The 20,649-nt window shown below is 35.6% G+C and overlaps 1 protein-coding gene across 1 annotated transcript in view; it reads right to left on the bottom strand.

The window, feature by feature from the left end:
- Positions 1-19,635, bottom strand: part of tmem184a (transmembrane protein 184a) — a 27,716-nt gene extending 8,081 nt beyond the window's left edge. Inside the window, exons 1-6 of the mRNA XM_038278231.1 lie at positions 19,235-19,635; positions 18,810-19,010; positions 8,905-9,070; positions 8,067-8,157; positions 5,235-5,310; positions 673-764 (exon numbers count right to left, since the gene is read on the bottom strand). Of these exons, the coding sequence (XP_038134159.1) occupies positions 673-764; positions 5,235-5,310; positions 8,067-8,157; positions 8,905-9,070; positions 18,810-19,010 (626 nt within the window). The 5' untranslated portion in view covers positions 19,235-19,635. The remainder of the gene's footprint in view (positions 1-672; positions 765-5,234; positions 5,311-8,066; positions 8,158-8,904; positions 9,071-18,809; positions 19,011-19,234) is intronic.
- Positions 19,636-20,649: the final 1,014 nt, after the last annotated feature.

Here is a 20,649-nt window from a genome sequence, read left to right on the forward strand (position 1 = left end):
CATATATTACATCTTCTTATATCAAGAAGATGCAACATATTAGGATGAATATGATGGATTGAATTAAGCACATCTTTAGGTATGATAAAGAGATCGCAAAGTAGAACGCAGACTGGAAACTTATCAATCAAGCACTCATTGAGTTCTGCTTCTTTTATGTCATTTTTAAACAAGTGTCACAGCTGACTCTTCAGACACTCTGAGCTGAAAGGGATCAGAAAATAATAAAGAAAACAATTTAGACAAGGCTATACTAAATATATATGAACTATAATCCTTATTCTGTTAATAGCTTAAATTTTATTTGAAGCGTTGAAACAAAGTATATATTATATGCTTATCTTTTATATGAAATTATATCCAAGTGAAAGTAGAAAATGAAACAATCCTTCTTATTTCAAAGTACACCATGTAATTACTTCCTTGAGTCTAAAGCATCATCCGCAGTAAAAATACAAAGTTTAGGAATAGCACACAGCTGCAAAGTTTGATCCCATAACTTTGGGACAGATTCAGACATTTTTATCATGCTCCCTGCAGAGAGGTTATATGCCTATTTCCATTTCCAAATTGTTTTCATGTTCACAGAAGCAGCAAACAAACCCTCTGGAATCTACATTCATCAGAAGAACACAAACAAAAAATTTTAATGGAAAAAGAGGCTCTGCTCACCTAAAATCTCCGTCGTGATATTTGCCGAAGGCCTGCAGGATGATGGTGATGGTTGCCATGATGGGTTTAACAACACAGAACTGGAGAGTCGCCTGGAGGACACATGACAGTTTAGAGTGGCACTCCAAGAGACAGCAAGCAAGGGCACAACCAACAAGGGCGGAGATTTTAGAATTGGTTTGCACATCAAAGAGACTGGGAAAGGTTCAGGACTGCTCAATGACATCAAGCCTTTCCTAAATATCACCAAACAATGCATGCTTCATATTTTGCATGCATAGAAAACAATATAGCTGGTTAGAATCTGAAAACTCTTATTTGTACCTTAAAATATCCTCTCCCAACAACTCCATTTGGTCCTGTCACAATAAAACGTTTATTTTTACAACAGTCTATGCTTTTTAAAAGTTATTCATCTGAACTTTTTAGATGCATCTATATCAGCTTTGAGGACCTTAAACCTAATTGGACAATTTGTACTCCCAGTCAGATCAGACAAAGACAATCTCTAAATAATCATTTGTCTAAGCTTGAACATCTTCACAGCTAAATTTGCCTACGTTTCTTAAATGAATTCAGGTCTGGGCTTTGACTAAGCTCGTCTAACCAACTTATTTTAATCTAAACCAACTCTAACCTTTTAAGGTCAGTAAAAGGTTCCAATTAGTCTTAAGTCTTTTGCAGCCTAGAACTATTTTTCCCCTTGAGGATTGCCCAAGTTTTAGCCCCATCAGTCTTAAACTTTAATTATCACCTGCCCCTGAGGATCAACAATATTTCCATGGCACTACCAAGTCAAAGTGGGGGTGGTGTATGTTCACCACGTAGCACAGAATTAGCTATACTAACAAACTGCTGCTTTCTATCAGACAAAAAGCTAAATTTCTGTCTCACCAGAGCACCCCAAGAACCTGTATGCTATGCCCCCTAAAAGGCAAATGGGACTTCTTGGGACTCTTAAAAACAAATACATAAACAAACGGTTTACTCTGAGAGCTTTTCCAAAAAGATTGGATTTGTGGAGAGAATTGCTCAGAGATCAGGCTCTCCTCAGCTGCTCTATAGTTAACAAAGGCCTCTTGAATACTTCTTTGGTAAACCCTCAAGTTTTCTGTTTTGGTAGGTTTCTAGTCTTGCTATATTGTCATTGTTTATATAGTGGATATATAAGTTGAGATTTCAATCATTAGGAAGCACATTTTAAAACTCAGTCTCAACTTTCATCTAAGTTTAAATGATTTCAGATCAAACAGCTGCTATATAAAGAGATTATTATTGATGTCATATTGAAACAAAATTGTTCAGTTTACTCAGATTAAAAACAAAATTAAAAAATGTGTAAAGATGTTCTTACGTATATATGTCTGTTTTTATATTGTATATTATATTTATAATGTTTTCTGCAAAATAATAGTTTCTCAGGTATTCTAATGTTGATTTAGGAGAAAGAAAAAAAAAATAGCCTGAACACAGAAAAATGTAAGCCACGCATCAAAGATGTCCTTGGTGGCAGGAAAGGTACCCTGCTGTTGTCTACAGAATCTAAAAGAGTAACAGACCAGCAGTGTTCGGTTTGACTACTCAGATGGAAGCTTCCCTGTGCTTCACAAACTAGCATCAGCAAATACTCATACTGGAGAAAATGGTGTGCCTTAAAGTTTTTTTTAGAACTGATGGGCATTATTTACTCTAAACATGTAGTGTGAATACGTCACTCTGAAAATTCATAAAGCAAAGAATTACATGTAAAATTTGATGTGTGCAAACACAAATCATGTTGCAAAAAGTTGGTGTTACCATTTTTTTTTGCATATTTTGCGTTTATTTTCCTAAACTTTACATCAAAGTTACTAATATATAAACCAATATCAATTATGGATGTCCAATGGATAATGTTTGAGTCCATTAGAACTTTTACATCTGTATCATTTTATATGTAAAGCAGGTAAATTTAGGTTACTTTCGATCAAGGTTATTGCCCCAAGAAATTTCTATTACAATTATACAACATAACATTTGTTTGAAATTCTGTTCTGTTACCAATTGGTGGATAATGTGACCTAAAAATCTGCTCAGACAATCAGAATTTTATAACTTCAATTATTTCTTCATTTGGTTTTGTGCAACAACTGTGGTCTGCAGAATTCCATGCTCTGCCCAATAAAATTAAATTGTTCTCTTCTCAAAAATCCAATAATTACACTTTCTCAGTAAAAAGTAATTAACCATGTAAGAGCAGCCTGTCCACGCCCTCATCAGAAACCACAGCAACTCCAAGCTGCTTTTCTGCAGCTGATTTGGTAAACTGGCCTCTATGGACACTAAAATATTCTCTAAATATGCAGAGACTGCTCCACTTAATCACCCCTCGTCTTTCAGAAACAGAGAGGAGGGCCCATTAAATGTTAGAAACATCATTACCATTTTGTAAACTCAAACACTTTTAATAAAACAAAGAATAAGTGTATAGAAAAACCAGTTAAGATAAAAGCCACTCACAATAAATCTGAAAATAATTTAATAATTTGATCTAATTTAATTACTCAATCCATATCTGTCAGGTTGTCAAGCCTTTTGCCTCTTACTGCTATCTGATTAGTGGGGGAGTGTTGGCCTAGTGGTTAGGACATAGAGCTTGGAATCCTGAGGTCCTGAGTTTGAGCCCCACTCCTACAGACTGCCACTCTGGGTCCCTGAGCAAAGACCCTTAACCGCACACTGCTCCCCAGATGCTGCGCAATGGCAGCCAATTGGCAGCCCACTGCAGTGTAATGACAATAAAAGCTAGAAGACGACGATAAGTGGATGGAATGGCCCGGCTGGGTCCCGACCACCAGGCACTCACAAACAAACCCTAACCCCGATGTCCCAGCTCTGACGCACTGATATAAAGACCTCTGGACAATAATGATTGCCTCTGAAGAAAATCTGCAACCCCTCAATGCTATATGCATCAGAGTTTTATCGAAATATTAGAAAACAGAGTTTAGAAAAACAGAAATGTAAACCTTTCAAAAATTCCTCTATCAATGCAGGTAGGCATGGAAAATTTACATCATCATGAAGCCTATAAGCAGACAAACAGGAGCTTTTAAACTCCCAGGTAGACAGCTGCACTAACTTCAAACTAGATAAAACACAGCAGATGAACATTTGCAACCTCAAGTGACTTACATCCTGTGACTCGTCATTCCTAGCTACAGACTTTGGGACCTTGATTTAAATTGAAATGCAAGCTTTAATTTAATCACAAAAGCCATTTTCTTATTCTCAAATACCAGATTTACAGTTCAAGAACTCCAGGAATCCAACAGTTGGATACCATCTATTAGATATGTCTTTTTTGGTTTCTTGTAAACAATCACCTCTGGATATGGGCAATGTGAATCTCCACCAAAATCTTTAAAGGGTGTTGCTGTATTTATTTCTGTTGCCTAGGAATGTTTTCCTGCTGCTATTTTTCCTTTCACTCAACTTTTTCAGTACTCTGATTTAATACAGCTTTCCCTACTGTGGAAGGTGCCAAAGACTGTCAACTTAGTTGTCCAACCCATGATTATCCATCCAGAACAGTTTTTGTGTCAAAGTTTTTTTTTCTTTTAATTGGTCCTGAGTAAGATTTCAGTTTTCAGGTTATCCATTTCAACCTTTTCACTAGATGTAAACCATGGCCATCAAAATGACAAAAAATAAATTATTGGGATACAGCAAGCAGTGTAAATCACTCAGTAAGGTACAGGTTTCACTTTTAATGAAATGAAATTAACTTGGGTGATGTTATAATTAATTCAGGGGCACCTGTAATGTGCAAGCCAAAATTATTATTCTGAATCCCTTCAACAGTCCTTTTACATTGATCCCGACGGGCAAATCAGCTTTTATTAATAACAATTTGATGAATTCATTATTTTAGAAGAGCTGTGAGAAATAGGATTTTCTAAAAGCAAAATAATGTTCTTCAAACTGCAACAGCAAAACATTTGATGACAAACTTTACAGAAATAAGGAGTAAATGGACTAATATGTGATAACATTAAATAAGCATTTAGTTTTACTTTTTGTGAAATATCATTTACCACTCTCAGTTATGCCTCTAGAGAGAATTTGTAAGCTTTTCAATTAAAAGGCTGTGTACCTAACACTGTCAAAGCAAACCCTTTATCATCTGCCTATGGGGAAAACAAAACCAAACAAAAAAATAACACCCCTTTTCACCCTGCATTTTGTTCTGAAGACATCTTTCAGATCCAATATCCATCAGCGTTACAGAGGAAGCCTGTGCTGCATCCCAAGACGCAGTTGGAGCATTGCACCGACAGGTCGCATCATTTCTCTGTGCACATCATCACTGTGATTTCACCCTTCCTCACCTGCTTTTGTTTCGTTTTCCTTTTTTTTTTTAAACCCACAGAACATCCAATTATACCAACTGTCAATTGTAAGCAGTTTAGAGGCACCAAATTAACAGCTTAGGCTTTTTTTAATATGTTAATGCAAACTGTATGCTTTTTTTTTTTCAGTGCAAACAGTTTTATTGGAGGGGAGGGAGGACAGAAGCTTACCTGTTTGCAGAATCTTAAAAAGCCGATGGAGTAGCTCATTCCAACCAGACAACACGTCCCATACAAACAACTTGACCTGTGTAGACGGCACAAAATATTGATTTATTTTGCAACGCCAGATTAGAAACCCACTCATCAGAGAGCAGCTAAAACACAGTAAAATGTCACAAACACTTTAATAGAAAATGTAGGACAGACTATTCATATAGTGACAATCAGCCAAAGCAAAATGTGTACAATAGTCTGAAAAAAATCTTGTCTCAGTTGCTGTTCTATGCCTCTAATCAGCTTTATGAGCCAGCCTTTATGTCACTAGAGTGCACTTGGATTATTTTTTGATTAAATGTTGGTTCGCTGTAATGAGGGGGAAATAACGGCTGAAATGATTCTGCTGAAAAAGGGGATTGAGGGCCCTGGTGTTTGTCTCTGGGATTTATGCAACATGTCTTGAAGCGCTGCATTGTCGAGTGGGATGTCTGCAATTTGCTTGCTTCATGCAGGTGCCATTAAAAAGCATCAGATAATTAAGAAGAAACATCTCAGCTACATTAAGTTTTTAAATAAAATCAGCACTGGATATCATTGCTGTTAGATCTGATTGGTAAATCACTCAAGTATTTGGCATTTGTTTGGAAAAAACCTGTAAGTAGTATCATTATTATGAATATTTTTATAAGCTGTAATAATTTTAAAGACTGGAAAAGAAACCGCACACAAGATAGACACAAAGCGGTGACAAATCAATCAAAAAGACATAATTTTAAGGAAAAAAAGGACTAAAAAGTAGTACTGAAACATATTCATTGATTACTGTGATCAAATAATGTCATTTAAATATAGACTTCAAAACATGCAGTTTGCTGAAGAAAACCCAAACAATAACCTACTCAGAGCAAAAATTAAGTTGTTCTGTGTAGGGGTCTGAAATTTTCATCATAGGTGCATGTCCACTGTGAGACATAATCTAAAAAAATAAAAATAAAATAAAATCCAGAAATCACAATATGACTTTTCTAAATATTTATTTGTATGATACAGCTGCAAATAAGTATTTGAACATCTGTCTAACAGCTAGAATTCTGACCCTCAAAGATCTGTTAGTCTGCCTCCAAAATGTTCACCTCCACTCCATTTATTATCCTAAATTAGATGCACCTGTGTGAGATTGTTAGCTGCATAAAGACACCTGTTCACCCCATACAATCAGTAAGAATCTAACTACTAACATAGCCAAGAGCTGTCCAAAGATACTAGAGACAAAATTGTACATCTTCACAAGGCTGGAAATGGTTATGGGGAAATTGTCAAGCGGCTTGGTGAAAAAAGGTCCACTGTTGGAGCAATCACTTGAAAAGGGAAGAGGCTAAATATGACTGTCAATCTCCCTCAGACTACTGCTCCGTGCAAGATCTAACCTTGTGGGGTCTCAATGATCCTAAGAAAGGTGAGAAATCAGCCGAGAACTACAAAGGAGGTGCTGGTTAATGACTTGGAAAAATGCTGTGACCACTGTTTCCAAGGTTACTGTTAGTGATACACTAACACGTCATGGTTGGAAGTCATGCATGACATTGAAGGCTCCCCTGCTTAAACCAGCACATGTCAAGGCCCGTCTTAAGTATGCCAATGACCATTTGGATGATCCAGAGGAAATGGGAGAAACTCATGTTGTCAGATGAGACCAAAATGGAACTAACACTAATCGTGTTTGGAGGAAAAAGAATGATGAGCACCATCCCAAGAACACCATCCCTACTGTGAAGCAAGGGGTCGGTGGCATCATGCTTTGGGGGTGTTTTTCTGCACATGGGACAGGGTGCCTGCACTGTATTAAGGAGAGGATGACAGGGCCCCCCCATGTGTTGCGAGATATCGGAGAACGACTTCCTTCCCTCATTTAGAGCATTGAAGATGGGTTGAGGGTCTTCCAACATGACAATGACCTTAAGCACACAGCGAGGATAACCAAGGAGTGGCTCTGGAAGAAGCATATCAAGATTTCTCAGCAGCAGCCCAGAAACCTGACTGATCTATAGAAGATCTGTGTTAAGGAGTGGGCCAAAATCCTATCTGCAGTGTGTGCAAACGTGGTGAAAAACTATAGGAAACGTTTGACCTCTGTAATTACAAGAAAAGGCTAGTGTACCAAATATTAACATTGATTTTCTCAACTGTTTAAATACTTTTTTTTTTGCAGCTGTAGCATACAAATAAATAGTTTAAAAAAAATCATACATTGTGATTTCTGCTTTTTCCACTGAGTCACAGCAACTCCGCCTCCATAGGTTTTCAGTCCATTAGGACGGTTGTTCCAGTTGAAGCACAGCTTTTTAAAATCCTATTAAACTTGGAGTTAAGCATCAGCTTAATCCTTAGCTTAGGATATTCCACAATATTCAAAATCTTATGATAACTGAATCTAAATGTATGTTTTTATTTTGCAACAGACTCACACGAACAAGGAAGAATGTTTCTGACAAAATAAGAGCTGGACGTCTTTCCACTTAAAAGGCCTCATTATTGTCAGTTTGGTCTTAAGAACCTGGAAAAGAACTTGTGCCCTCTTGCCAGAAAGCAAAGACCATCAACTGTTTCAGGTTTTGAAAGACAAAAGATTTTTCACCAGAGAGAGTTGTTCACTACTCCGATTTTCACAGTGAATGTTATAATAATGTTGATTTATCTCTAGACAGAATGGAGCTTATGCAAGCATAGCAAAGTTTAGCCAATTAATTTAGCTGTCCTGAACTGGCATATTTTTTGTAAGCAAAATTATTCAGTGTGTAGCTTACATGTGTATTTCAGTTGTATAACAGCACAGAGCATACTCACTGTATAGGCTTCCCTCTAATCTCAGACATGATTGCGCTCTCTCCTCCAAGATACTCGAAGGACAGACTCAGGAAATTGTAAATAACAAAAGCTGAAAAACAGAAGACTTTTTTTAAGCCAACAAATGTGTTTCTGCTGCATCATTTCAACTATACACTTTGCAAGTCTTACTTTCTTGCAAAATTTAAAAAACTTCCTATGGAATGATTTAAACTTTCACAAAGCAAAACCTAAAATCAGCTACTTTATCAACCACTAGGTGTTTCAGTCTCGACACTAAAGCCTTTCTAATGGTTCTCTGTCTTGAAAATCCCTTCATAATCCTTTGTTGCTATTTAAGGGAGGATTAAATGAAGCAAATGCAGATGGCATCGTGTCTAGAGAAGGTTCATTATGCTTTAGCTGCAAGAGCTAATGGCTTTTTTCCGGTGCAGCTCTAACAGTAGCCTTCAACGTTTTTGTAATCTACACAATCTAACGTTACAGAGTGCTTTTGTTTAAATTTGCAGAGTAGTTATCTTTACAATTTAGCAACCATAACTATCTAATTCAACAGATATCTGTACTTTAGCTGTACAGCAGACTTCAGCACTTCAATAATGACACTGTATTAAAACTAAAAGCAAAGTATGCATTACATTCTCCTCCTAGAAATGCTACACCTCCAATAATGACTTCTATGAATATAAAAGAAAGTCAGAAGAGAGGAAAAACTAGTTTAGGCACTCCATTGTCTTTCAGTTTTTGGCATTTGCTACAACTATGAAGGCAGGGAAACACCTGTCTAAAGAAAAAAAAAGAAAGACCAAGTAGATCACAAACTGTTGTTCACACCTACCTTCATAACAATCTCGAACAGAATCGAAATACACATAGTACTGGTCGTTGCTGATGAAAAGGAGACTGAGCCAAGAGTCAAAGGAATAAACTGGCACTATAAACAAAATGCGGATGATGTAGCGCTGCTCATTGGGGACAGTGTAGGACTTGAGGTGTGTGTAGATCTGAAATTAAAAAACAAAACATAAATCTATTAGAAAGAATAATTAAATGGGTATAATAAGACGACCAAAGAACTAAGACAGAAATTTATGACTTGTGAACTTTGTTTCTGTTTATGGAAGAAGATGGAGCAATAAAATCAAACGTCATCATTTCTGAATCAAAAGAGGATTGTAATAAACACCTCATAGCAAGGGTCGGCTCCAATAACCAGGTAATCACAGCATCATTAGCTGATACTGTGATGAAATCACCATGATCATGAATATGTCCATTCGTGCTAGCTTTATGGCACCCAATTCTGATGTGGAACTTAGCATCCAACTTAATCTTATTTCAAATAACATAGTGATTGAATAAAAGTAAAGATATATGTATTTAAGATGCTATAAATTGCAATAGAATAGAGCTTGTTCAATTTATTAAGTTCTGAAGAAAACGCACTTTTGCCTCTGTGACATTACATTTTCATGCCAACTGAGCATTCATTTGTTCCAACCTCAGGGGCATCTTACCTGCTTACCAGCTAATATAAACAATTTTATATAATCTAATCTAGGTGGCTGAGAATATTGAATTGAAAAACAGACTATCATATATTTTATAATAGTGTAATACTGTCATAGATTAATAAGAACTGCAATTAAAGAAAAAATATATAAAACTCAAGAAACCCAATAACAGTGAAATTTAGGCCTTCATTAATCAGTTGTCAGATAATCTTGGTAAAATACTAATGATTTAGAGAATTAAACTGACATGTCATTGTAAAAAATAGTCTGTTTACAGGTGTGAAGTAAATTTTTGGTGGAATGATATTGCAATAAGGGTACGACTTGGCGAAGGGGTGAAACAATCTTTTGAACAAAGCAGCAGGCAAAATTTGAGAGAAGGGACCCTCTTGTATTGTATTTTTAAAACATAAAAAGAGAAAATATATATAACTTTATTGGAAATCAGACATTGATTTTAAATGTTGTGATTAAACTCTAAAACCTATATGCACAGTTTAGGTCAAACTCCAGTAATTCTTTCTAAGTAAATAATGTCAGTTTCAAACAGAGAAAATATTACATTGCACCTATAATAGGGCTGAAACAGTAAATTCGTTTAACCAGTTTTTGAAATAATAAACTAACTAATCAACTAATTGAGTAATCAATTAATCGTTAACCCGAGTATAGACTTTAAAACATGCCTTTAGCTGACAGAAAAACCCACTTAGAGCAGCAATTATATTAAAATTAAAAAAAAAAAGAGAAAAAAAATATGTAAACAGTTTGCAGATAAAAAAAAAAAAAACTTTTGTCTGCAATTATGCTCTATCCATAACTCCTCAAGTGGAAAAGTTTGAGTTTCACCTGGTTTAATATGGAAGCTTTGGTATCATATTATTAATAAAAAAATTAGCAAAATAAATCAGTAGTTGCAGCCCTGACCTATATAAACACATAGATAGATACACGCGTGCATATATACATATATATATACATACATACACACACACACACACACCCACACACATATATGAATTGGATTAGAGAAGGACAGACTTCTTCCTTTATATGCTGCATATATAAATGTTTAATTCCAGTGATCCTGATTCTTTTGTAAATGATTTATGGCTCTCAGTTTTGAGGTTTACGAGACCAGACTCCAAACTATTTCTATCAAGAAATATTCAGCTGCACCCTCATTGAAAATCTATGCACTTCTTTCTGTTTTGTTTCTATGAATGTCTCTTTTGTCAGACTGAGTCAAACAAATACCTGCAGCTACTGCCGAGTTATACGATGTGTTTCTAGGTCTTCTCTTCATTTGCTCAGAAGTCAAAGTGTCACTTCTTTTAAGGATAAGGTATACAAATAACATGATACATCTATGAACTGTTGTTCCTTAAAACAGATACTTTAAAAAAAAAATCTACATGAGGGCTACATCAGCATAAAATGCAAAATTCTGACTTTAAAAATCAATGTCTCCTTATTTTTTCCACTGATTAACTTGCCCCAGCTGTTTATCTGTCATTATACTATACAGCTTTAACAATATCTTGACTATTACCCAACCCGCATTTTAATAACCTCCTAACACTCCTGCTTTAAATTGGCAGGGCACACCTTGCTTAAGCAAGAATGCTTTCAGTGAATATCCACACAATGGTAAATACAGCATATCAATGTTGTTGTCATCTGCTGATTAAGATTTTAACCTTTCCTTTTAAAATGCATGACACACACATGGCCCCTATGGCCTCCATGAATGGAACCTGGTGCATCTGATGAGTTTGGGGAATAAACACAGCATATGTCAGGCAACTCAGAAATGAGTTTAACAGCAACCTCTGAGTTCTACAAAATACCTAATGTTGTTAACACACAGGAGAATAGTCCTTGAAATCAAAGCTTCCTCTTTTATTCATAGTTTAGCTGCTTCTTTCAGAAAATAGGGCTTTTTTAAATTTATCTATTTTTTTTTTTTTTTTATGATCTAATTAATTCTGGAAAACATAACATTTTTATTTATTGTTTTTAAGCTAAACTCATTCATTATGGAAAACAGAATGTTTTTTATCTTTTATAAAATCATGTTAATTAAGAAAAACAGAATGTTTCATTATTTATGAAAAAAAATTATTTTGTTAATTATGAAAAAGAGAATGATTTTATTTATCTTTTATTAAAATTATCTCGTTATTACACAAAAACACAGCAATTTTTTCTGTTTTTTTTTTTTTTTTTTGGTGAATGGAATACAATTCCCTAAATTTTCCTCATTACAAAAAGAAAAAAAATAAACCAAACTCACGTATCTGCTGTTAAAGCACAAATGACTGAAAAATTCAAGTACTTAAAAATAGGCACATTTCTTGAAATACATTAATATTATTGGATGTTTCTGTAAAATTAATAAATAAATAGATCTCAGCCCATAAAAGAACATATTAATTTGCTCATTTCAATTAGTTACAGATTTCAAATGCAAGATAAAGTCTGGCCAGCCTTTGGGGAAGCTGATAATAACCCTTGAAGAGTGATCTATATTTAGGAAACTATTATTTCTTTTGATAAGTTAAATGCAAACTCTTTTAGTAACCTTTTTTTTTCAAAGAATGAAAAAATAATTTTCTATGAACAGAAGCTGCTTGATTAAATTTCCATTAGAGGCTGCTCATTAAATCCCGATCACTGTGAGATTAGGAACATGATGAATCTTTTCATGTGGATCGACTCCATTTGGCTGACAATCCAGAACAGAACCGGAGTTCCTGCTGATTGCAGAACACTGACGACAGCGGAGAAATTGCCTCCAGTTTAGACGCATTTCTACAATTTCTCACTTGACAGCTTACTTCGGCATGAGCAAAAACAAATTTCAAACACAGATAGCCTGAACAAACCTTCCCATATTTTTTTCCTCTAAAGATAAGCAAACCCAGCGAAGGGGGTTGAAAGCGATCTACTACTTTTAATACCTAATGCTTTAAGTTCCAAAGGAACGAATAACACCAACTGGATAAATACCTACACATGAGCTTAAAAAGTATTGGCAACATCACAGCAAAAAAGATCTAAGGTTAATGTCTGGTTCGTATTCAGAAATAGCATTTAGCAGTTTATAGCCAATCTTTAAAGCCAAGTCAGATGAAACACTGCCAATATTATAACTCCGGTCCAACAGACCGTTTTATTCCCCAAATGTGACACAAAAGATGCCTGTTGCAAGCTAACTCTATTCCCCCAGTGGAAAACTTGCTATTTATTTGTTCAATTAAAATGTCTTGCTAGAAAGTGTTTGGCCGAACACGTACCATATTAAAAACATTGAAACCAATTTGCTGGATATTGAGCTACAAATCCCTAAACAGGGTGATGCTGTTGTTGTGTCTCTCCGATGTGCAGATTACTTGTTAATTATTTCCACAACACAGCATACAAATACAGGCTAACAAGCTGTAAAGAAATGCTGTGTGGAAGCTTTTTTTCGACATTTTATTAATTTTTGTTCAAATCAGAATATTACAGCTGAACAACAACAAAAAAATGGGAACTGGAAAAAAAAAAAAAAATCAACGGGCTCAAGCAGCTTTTATTAACATTATCTCAGTATCTACTGATTTCCCTGCAGATGAAACACAGCACTCCTTTACGTTTGCTGCAAATGATAAAACCATAATGATAAGTTATCATCTCTGCACAGTGGGAAACATTGGCTCACACGAGGAAATACTAATTTTACAACAATGATGAGATGGCAGCGGGTAAAGGTGGTCAGTGGTAAACCATTTATTTCTCTCGGTCATCAACTTCCTTCATGCAGAGAGAGCTCGCTGTGTTTTGGAGTCATTGTAAATCAGATAGGATTTATTCCCCCTTCATTGTTATCTGAGGTCACTTTTGTGAGTAAAATAAACAAGCCTTGAGGACATGTAAAAAAAAGACTAAATAAGTAAATTTGTGTCGATGAAATCAACATGTATAACGCACTGCAAAGGGTCACTTTAACTTGTAATACATTATATTGCTCAGATTTTGAATATTCTTAAGCCACATATTTTAATACGAGGATGGGCTTAAACGCTTTAGTAAAGGCTTAACACAATGTTTAGGGGTTTGTTTGTAGGCTGGCCAGCCTGACTGAATTACACAGAGCCTAATTCAGCCCTTAAATCCAACAAGATCTGGCGATGCATCTTATTACCCAATCCGTACCTGTAGCTTGATCCATACCATGTGCAACCAGATAAACATCCGGGTCGCCCTCGATTTTATTTTGTAAAAAAGACCTAAACTAAGTTTATCCCTCCTTAAAAATAGTAAGCCTACTACACTATAATGTGATAAAGGTTAATAATGTATTTCCTGAGAGAATAAAAGCATTAAAATCTTTTCTGTTTAATCACATGTCTGTGTCGGAAATGGGATCCTATGCTACTTCTGTGAGCTAATTTTTTCAGCTTTGGATTTAAACATAAATCTATTATTTTTTAGTTTTATTTTTTTCCTTTTGTGATAACCTTATGGTATATAGTCTTTAATCTAAAGAAAGAAACAACTGAAAAAAAAAAAAAAAGATTAAAATGGTTTAATCATATTTTGCCGGACTACTCTTAGCATGTCCGATGATGACGTCAAACAAGCTATTACACTGAGAAAATGTAAAAAGCATCAAATTGTATAAGTAAAGTCATAACATTTTTTTTAAAGATTTGTAGTAGCAGTCTTTAGTGATTTAAGGATAGAAATAAGTACTTTCACTACCATGATTACATTATTTATGGCGACCTGGATGAATATCTGCTTGCACATGTGCAAAAGACCCAATGGTACGGATTGTGCTTTCGGTACTGGTTGGGTAAGGACATGCATCACTCAGCTCCTTTTGGCTAGCATAACAGCAAGATGGAGGACGAATAAAAAAGGCATAACAGCAAGGTGGAGACGCAACCGATCAAAGTTTTAATGACCCCATTTCTGATGTTCCTAAATGAGATTGATCCAACTTTAAACCTCAACAACAGAAAGCTTTGGTGTCATTTCTTTTTAAAAAGAAAGTATTTGCTATTCCCAGCTTAACATGTTTCATGGATTACTAAATTACAAAAAACAGACCTTGCCGCTTAGAGTTTTTGCATCACATCAGTAGTAATCTTATTGGTTCTAACTTTTTGATTGTGACCCTGCTAGTTCCTGCCTTCGAAATAGAGCTATACCAGCCTTCAACCAGACTGATACGCAGTGTATACTTCATATCAGTCTTGCTGGCAAGGCTAGTTCATTTCTGGAAGTTTATGACCATTCTTTCAGATACCCATTTATGAGGCAAGACACTCAAAATCCTGTAGATCCCAAAGGTGCTCTATGGGTTAGTTTTCATGCCATTTTTCTTCCAAAACTTATAAATTCATCCATGTCTTTAGGGACATTGCTTTTCACACTAAGGCACAGTCATAATGAAATTAGAAGGGGTCAACCCCAAACCCTCCCAGAAAAGAAAATACATTTAAAAACTAAGGAAGATCTTCACAAAGTTGATGCCGTTTCTTTTTTCTATTTCGTTTTCAAAATGTCTTTACATGCAGAAGCATTTAAGATTAATAATCAAACTCCTGAGTACAAAAAATGAAACAATGCACTGTGGAAAGCTGCACTCCAATAGCAAATCAGAAATCCAGACTGATATATTGAATTGTTAGACAAAGAGACTTGATTTGTCACTGAAAAGAAAAATACTGCAGCAATGCTTTATGTTGCCCTTATTAAAGTACGGCTTTGACTTAGCAGCTCTGACATGGTAACCCATTTTATGATGCTCTATTTACACCATTATGGAGCTAATCTAAAGGCCAGAGGATGTTTAGAGGTTTGTAGCCACTGATTCTGCAGAAAGATGTCAACCTGTAATTTTTATGTTCCTTAGCACTCACTGTGGTGGCTTTGGGATTTGACATGGCCTGTCGCTTTGTGGCCGAGTTGCTGTCGTTTCTAATCACTTCTACTGTGTTCTATTACCAACGGTTCACTGTAGGGCATTAGGTAGTGAGGAAATTTTATGACTCTGGCAGATGGCATCCTATCACAGTACCACACTTGAATTCACCGAGCTCCTGAGGGCGGCCAGATCCTTAACAAATGTTTGCAGAAGCAGTCTGCATGTCTAGGTGATGGGCTTTATACACCTTTGACCATGAAAGTGATTTAGACATCTGAATCCAGGGATTTGAAGGGCTGACCAAATACTGTTCGAAATAAGTATGCATGTTGCATACACCTCTGAACTTGGCTTCCTCCAACACTGCAAAAACATGAATTTTAGATAAGAGTTGCCACTCTAAATCGCCCTATAGGTGCAAGTGAGTGTGTGCGAGCAGGTAGGCTGTGCTGTGTGTCTCTGTGATGGAAAAGCAACCCGTACATGGTGCACCTTTTTTTGTCAACTGACTGCTGGAGATTTGGTCCAAGCCTTCTTTAAGCAATGTGAGGTTGAGGCAAGTAAAAACAAACTATTTTTTACTTAAATTATGTCTTCAGATCACACTAATGCTAAATATGCCAAAATAACGTATGCATGAAATAATAATAAAAGAACAGACACAGCTTTTTACGTAAAAATATTTTTTGTGTCATTTTAATAAAGTAGCAGCTGAATATTTTCAGAGGTGTCAAACACACTGACATTCTTTACTTCAGTAAAATCACATATAATTGTGTAAAAAAGGAAGTACCAATTAAACTACTTTACTTTGGTAAAAGTAAAAATGTTGAGGTTCTACATTGTACTAAAGTATGAAAGTAAAATGAATTTTTTACCATAAATTACACAAAATAGCATTATTCATTTACAGATAACATAAAAGTACTGACTGTCTAGTTTTGTTTTTAGTTAAAATGTCAAGCAGCATATAGAGCTGAACTGAACAGAAGTCCTGCATGAGAAGCTTAATAGTTTTAGAGCTCTGGTTTTCACATTATTGACGTTGCAAATAGTGTTAAATTGAAATGGAACATAATAAGCACATTTAAATCTAATAAAGGGGAAAATGGATGTTGAATGACTGTCTCAGAATCTGAGCCATGACTGTTGCAATGATTTCAAGTCTCATGTCTTCATATCAGGGTTTTCTATGAACAAACCGAACTCCAAGTAAGATTATCTTCCTGATTTTCGCTGTTTTGTTGCAGCTGTTATGACATGTCATTAACCATATGTAGAGAAGTAAAGAGCCAGTTTGGAGAAAGTAAAGAGTAGAAAGTAATTATACTCCTGTTCTAATCTAGTAACTAAAAAGTCAGAAAAATACTCCAGTAAGGTACAGATTCTGATTTTTTTTTTATCCAAGTACTGTACTTAAGTATTTATACTTGTGACACTTGTGACTATGTGACACCTTTGATTATTTGGGAGATGCACCGTTGCCTTATTACCTTAACCACTGCGTCGAATTAAAGCGAAACAATGATGACAGTTAATGTGATTTTCTGCCATGATAAAAGAATATTATAAAGTCACTTAAGTATAATATATTCTAACCCCTGAAGAGGATAAATATTCTTCAAAGACAATTTGTTAAAAATGTCCTGTTAATACTGTAGGAGAATAATTATCTTTAGCCTTTCATAAGTTTTGAAAGGCCGTAAGTTTTAGCTTAAATTTAGAGATAACAATCCCCCATTGTTCAAAGCTTTAAAAGCTGCTCCTATATTCCTTTTTTCAAACTATATGAAGCATATCAGCATCTTTTAAAAGTTACTGTAATGCTCTTTAAGATGAAACATGTCTGAACATTTTTGTTCGACACCTACAACAACAATATCTTTTTTATCTTTGCAGGGTGTTTCCCTAATTAGACCTTTCATACACCATCATCCTTTTAGGTAAGAATAAGAAAGCCTATCTGGAAATAAAGCTGGAGTGAAATAGTGATCCCATTGTTTGTCAAACCAAACACCCAAGATCAATGAGCCAGTGCAGCACTGTGGACATACTTTGAATGCTTGCAAATGAAAGTTCATATCCAAAACCTTTAAAGTCGGGTTTTACAGTTAGATTTTTTTTTTTGTTTCAAGCAGTTTCCCCTACTCTGCTAAAACAAGCAAACAATAAAGGAGGCCCAAGCTGGTGCATGCTGGTCCTGATGCCATTTGTATTTATAGTAGGGATGCACCGATCCACTTTTTTCACCTCTGATAAGATACCAATATTTAAAGTTTAATGTCAGCCGATACCAAAAAACAGCACTGAACTATTGCCTAAAAAACTGTTTTATTGCGTGAAAAAAAAAAAATGGGATCATTCTTCCGTTCATATTATTTGACTTCCCTTTTCTTAAAAAAAGAAAATAGGAAACAACCCAAATATAAATGTTATGACTCATTGATTTAAAAACTGTACACAAAATCTTAAACCAAAAGTTCTCTGACTTGGTCAACATGTGAAAAAAGTGTCAGTGCAAATTGGAATCTAAAATTCAATGTCAAATTCAATACAATAAAATAAATTATGAAGGAGCTAAAATTGAGAAAATAAAACAGCTTCAACGTGTTGATTTCTTGACAGTCAAAATAAAACACCCATCAGCTCTTTACAATGTTTAGTGCAAATGGAAATTAAACATCCATTATAAAACCACCTGAATAAACCAAAAGATTATCCAGCTTGGTCAAGTTAGTGGTGTTATGGTTTGAAGATTTAACATAGCATAGAGTTAGAATGAATAGATTGGCCCCTATATCGAGTCAATTGTCACCGATACCGATCTAGTTGTGTCTTTCTTTATATCTGGACCGGTAAAAATATCAGATCGGTTCATCCATAATTTATATATATAACCCTTTTTAAAAGCTGATAAATAAATAAAAAAAACTGAGAAAAACGACAAATTTTGTACTTGTAATCCAATTTACCCTGCCCCATGTGATGAAATGTAAAAAAAAAAAAAAAAAAGGAAGTTAACTCAAAGAAACAAAGAACAAAACAAGAAGTCTGGAACTAGAAGCGTTTTTAAACTTGGGATTCACTGTAGAGACACAAAGGATTCAAGCCTTTATTTAAAGTATAAAAGTAGTAGCCTCTATATTTCTGTCCCAAGGCAAGGGAGGTGTAGCTGAGCAGATCTGATTACACGTCTAAATAACTGCGGCTGCACAGCTTTAAGGTGTGTTCCTCTCCAGTGTTATTCGATGATGGGATTTTTGCTCTGATGTGTGAGAAGATCATTGAGAGGAGCAGAAACAAACTCACCTGGTGGCATGTTATGAGCAAGGCGGACCAGACAAAGATCCCAGACACGGCCTGAGCAGTCACTGTGTTCAGGAACATCTCACCCTCGACCAGGGACCCATTACTGTTCCGAATGATGGTGATGTTCTCCGGAAGAATTGGTTCATCCAGGTGAACGATCGAGTTATTTTCGGACGCTGAATCCATGTCCAAGCCGTTCATCTGTAAAAAACGGAGGAAAACAGAGAGGTCATCTCATATAAAACGGGTCTAATATTCAAATAAAAGAGCTAAAACACACATTTATGCCAGAAGCGATAAATGCGACTATTAAAAATCAATGTAATCAAACAATTTAATTGAAGATCATAAAAAAAAAAACAAAAAAAAAACACCGAGCCGTTAATGTCACCCGCTGATCTCTTTGCTGTCAACAAACGGCTCACCTTTTTTTCCGGGGCAGATTGGAAAGCAGCTTTATCCGTTTAGACAGCAGTGATCGACCCAGATTGCTTTAAACGTTCAGCATCAAGAATAAAACTACTGTTTCTCTACAGCAAGAATAAAAAAAACAAGCCTTTTCAGCTTCATAAACAAGCAGCCTGTAGTAGGACACTTCCTTGTTTCTGACAGGTGTCTCAACGAGGTCGAAGTCCACACAGTAGGAGATGAAAGACGCACTTTAACGCCGCACAGACAAATAAAACAACAGCCGATATTTGTTAAATATACCTAAATACCGGTCTAAAAGTTTGCTAGAGGAATACTTATGATAAAACCTAAATGTGCGCGGCGGCTCCACTTAACTAAAGATATAAATAGGCTGGGCACAGGTGAAGAAATCACGTGGCTTCGACTCGGCTGGTGTCGTCATCACGTTGGGTCGCGAGCGTTTTTTTCCCCTCGTGATAAATGCGAAAACGTTTGGTTATCTTTACATTTATTATGTCACTAGAGTGAGTTAATCGTAATTATGGGTCAGCTTCCATCTCAGTTAAGGTTTTTGTGGTTTTATCAGATTTCCATTACAGCTCAGCTATTGGGGAGTAAAAATAATTAATCATTATTAATCACACATTGTAGAAAATTCCCTCAAACATTAGCAATTCTAGAGGTAGTTATAAAAGTGGTGTATACAAAATGAGGACTGAGACTGAAGTATTTCCCTTTCCACACTACGGCTGTAATTTATTTAAAAAAACAAAAGAAACATGCTTGACAGTATAATGTTTTATCCTCTACATAGGGACTTTAAGAACTCTAGATTAGTTACCTTGCAAGCAAGATGAATTGGAAATATATATATATTTTTTTGTAAATAAAAACAAAAACAAAATACATCTTTCCAGGAAAGAGCAGATTTGTTCGCTTCAATACAGAAATGTTTCAGACCAATGAAATGCAGTGACGTGTATGACTTAAACACATTAACCACTAAACCAAACAAACATAGCTGGGCTGGTTTTAAATAAATTAATTAAACTTTATTAAATAAATTGAATTAATCAATTTCACAGTTGAGTAATTAAATCTCTACATTTAACCATCCCCTCTGGGAGCAGTGGGCTGCCATTGTGCGGTGCCTGGAGAGCAGTGTGGGGTTAAGGGTCTTTGCTCAGAGAGCCAGAGTGGCAGTCTGTGGGAGTGGGCCTCAAACTCAGAACCTCAGGATTCCACGCTCTATGCCCTAAACACTAGGCCGCCACTCTCCCTTAGTTGATGTTTCTCTGTTACCTAATACAAACTGATGGCCGGATGGAGCGGGGACACCATATTAAAATATATATTGTATGAAATTGAGTTATATCAAACTGGTCCTATAGCCACTCTATTACAGATGGAGTCATGTAACCAGAGGTGT

Source organism: Cyprinodon tularosa, unplaced genomic scaffold (assembly GCF_016077235.1).
Source record: "Cyprinodon tularosa strain WSP-4 unplaced genomic scaffold, ASM1607723v1 ctg14, whole genome shotgun sequence".
Taxonomy (NCBI): Eukaryota; Metazoa; Chordata; class Actinopteri; order Cyprinodontiformes; family Cyprinodontidae; genus Cyprinodon; species Cyprinodon tularosa.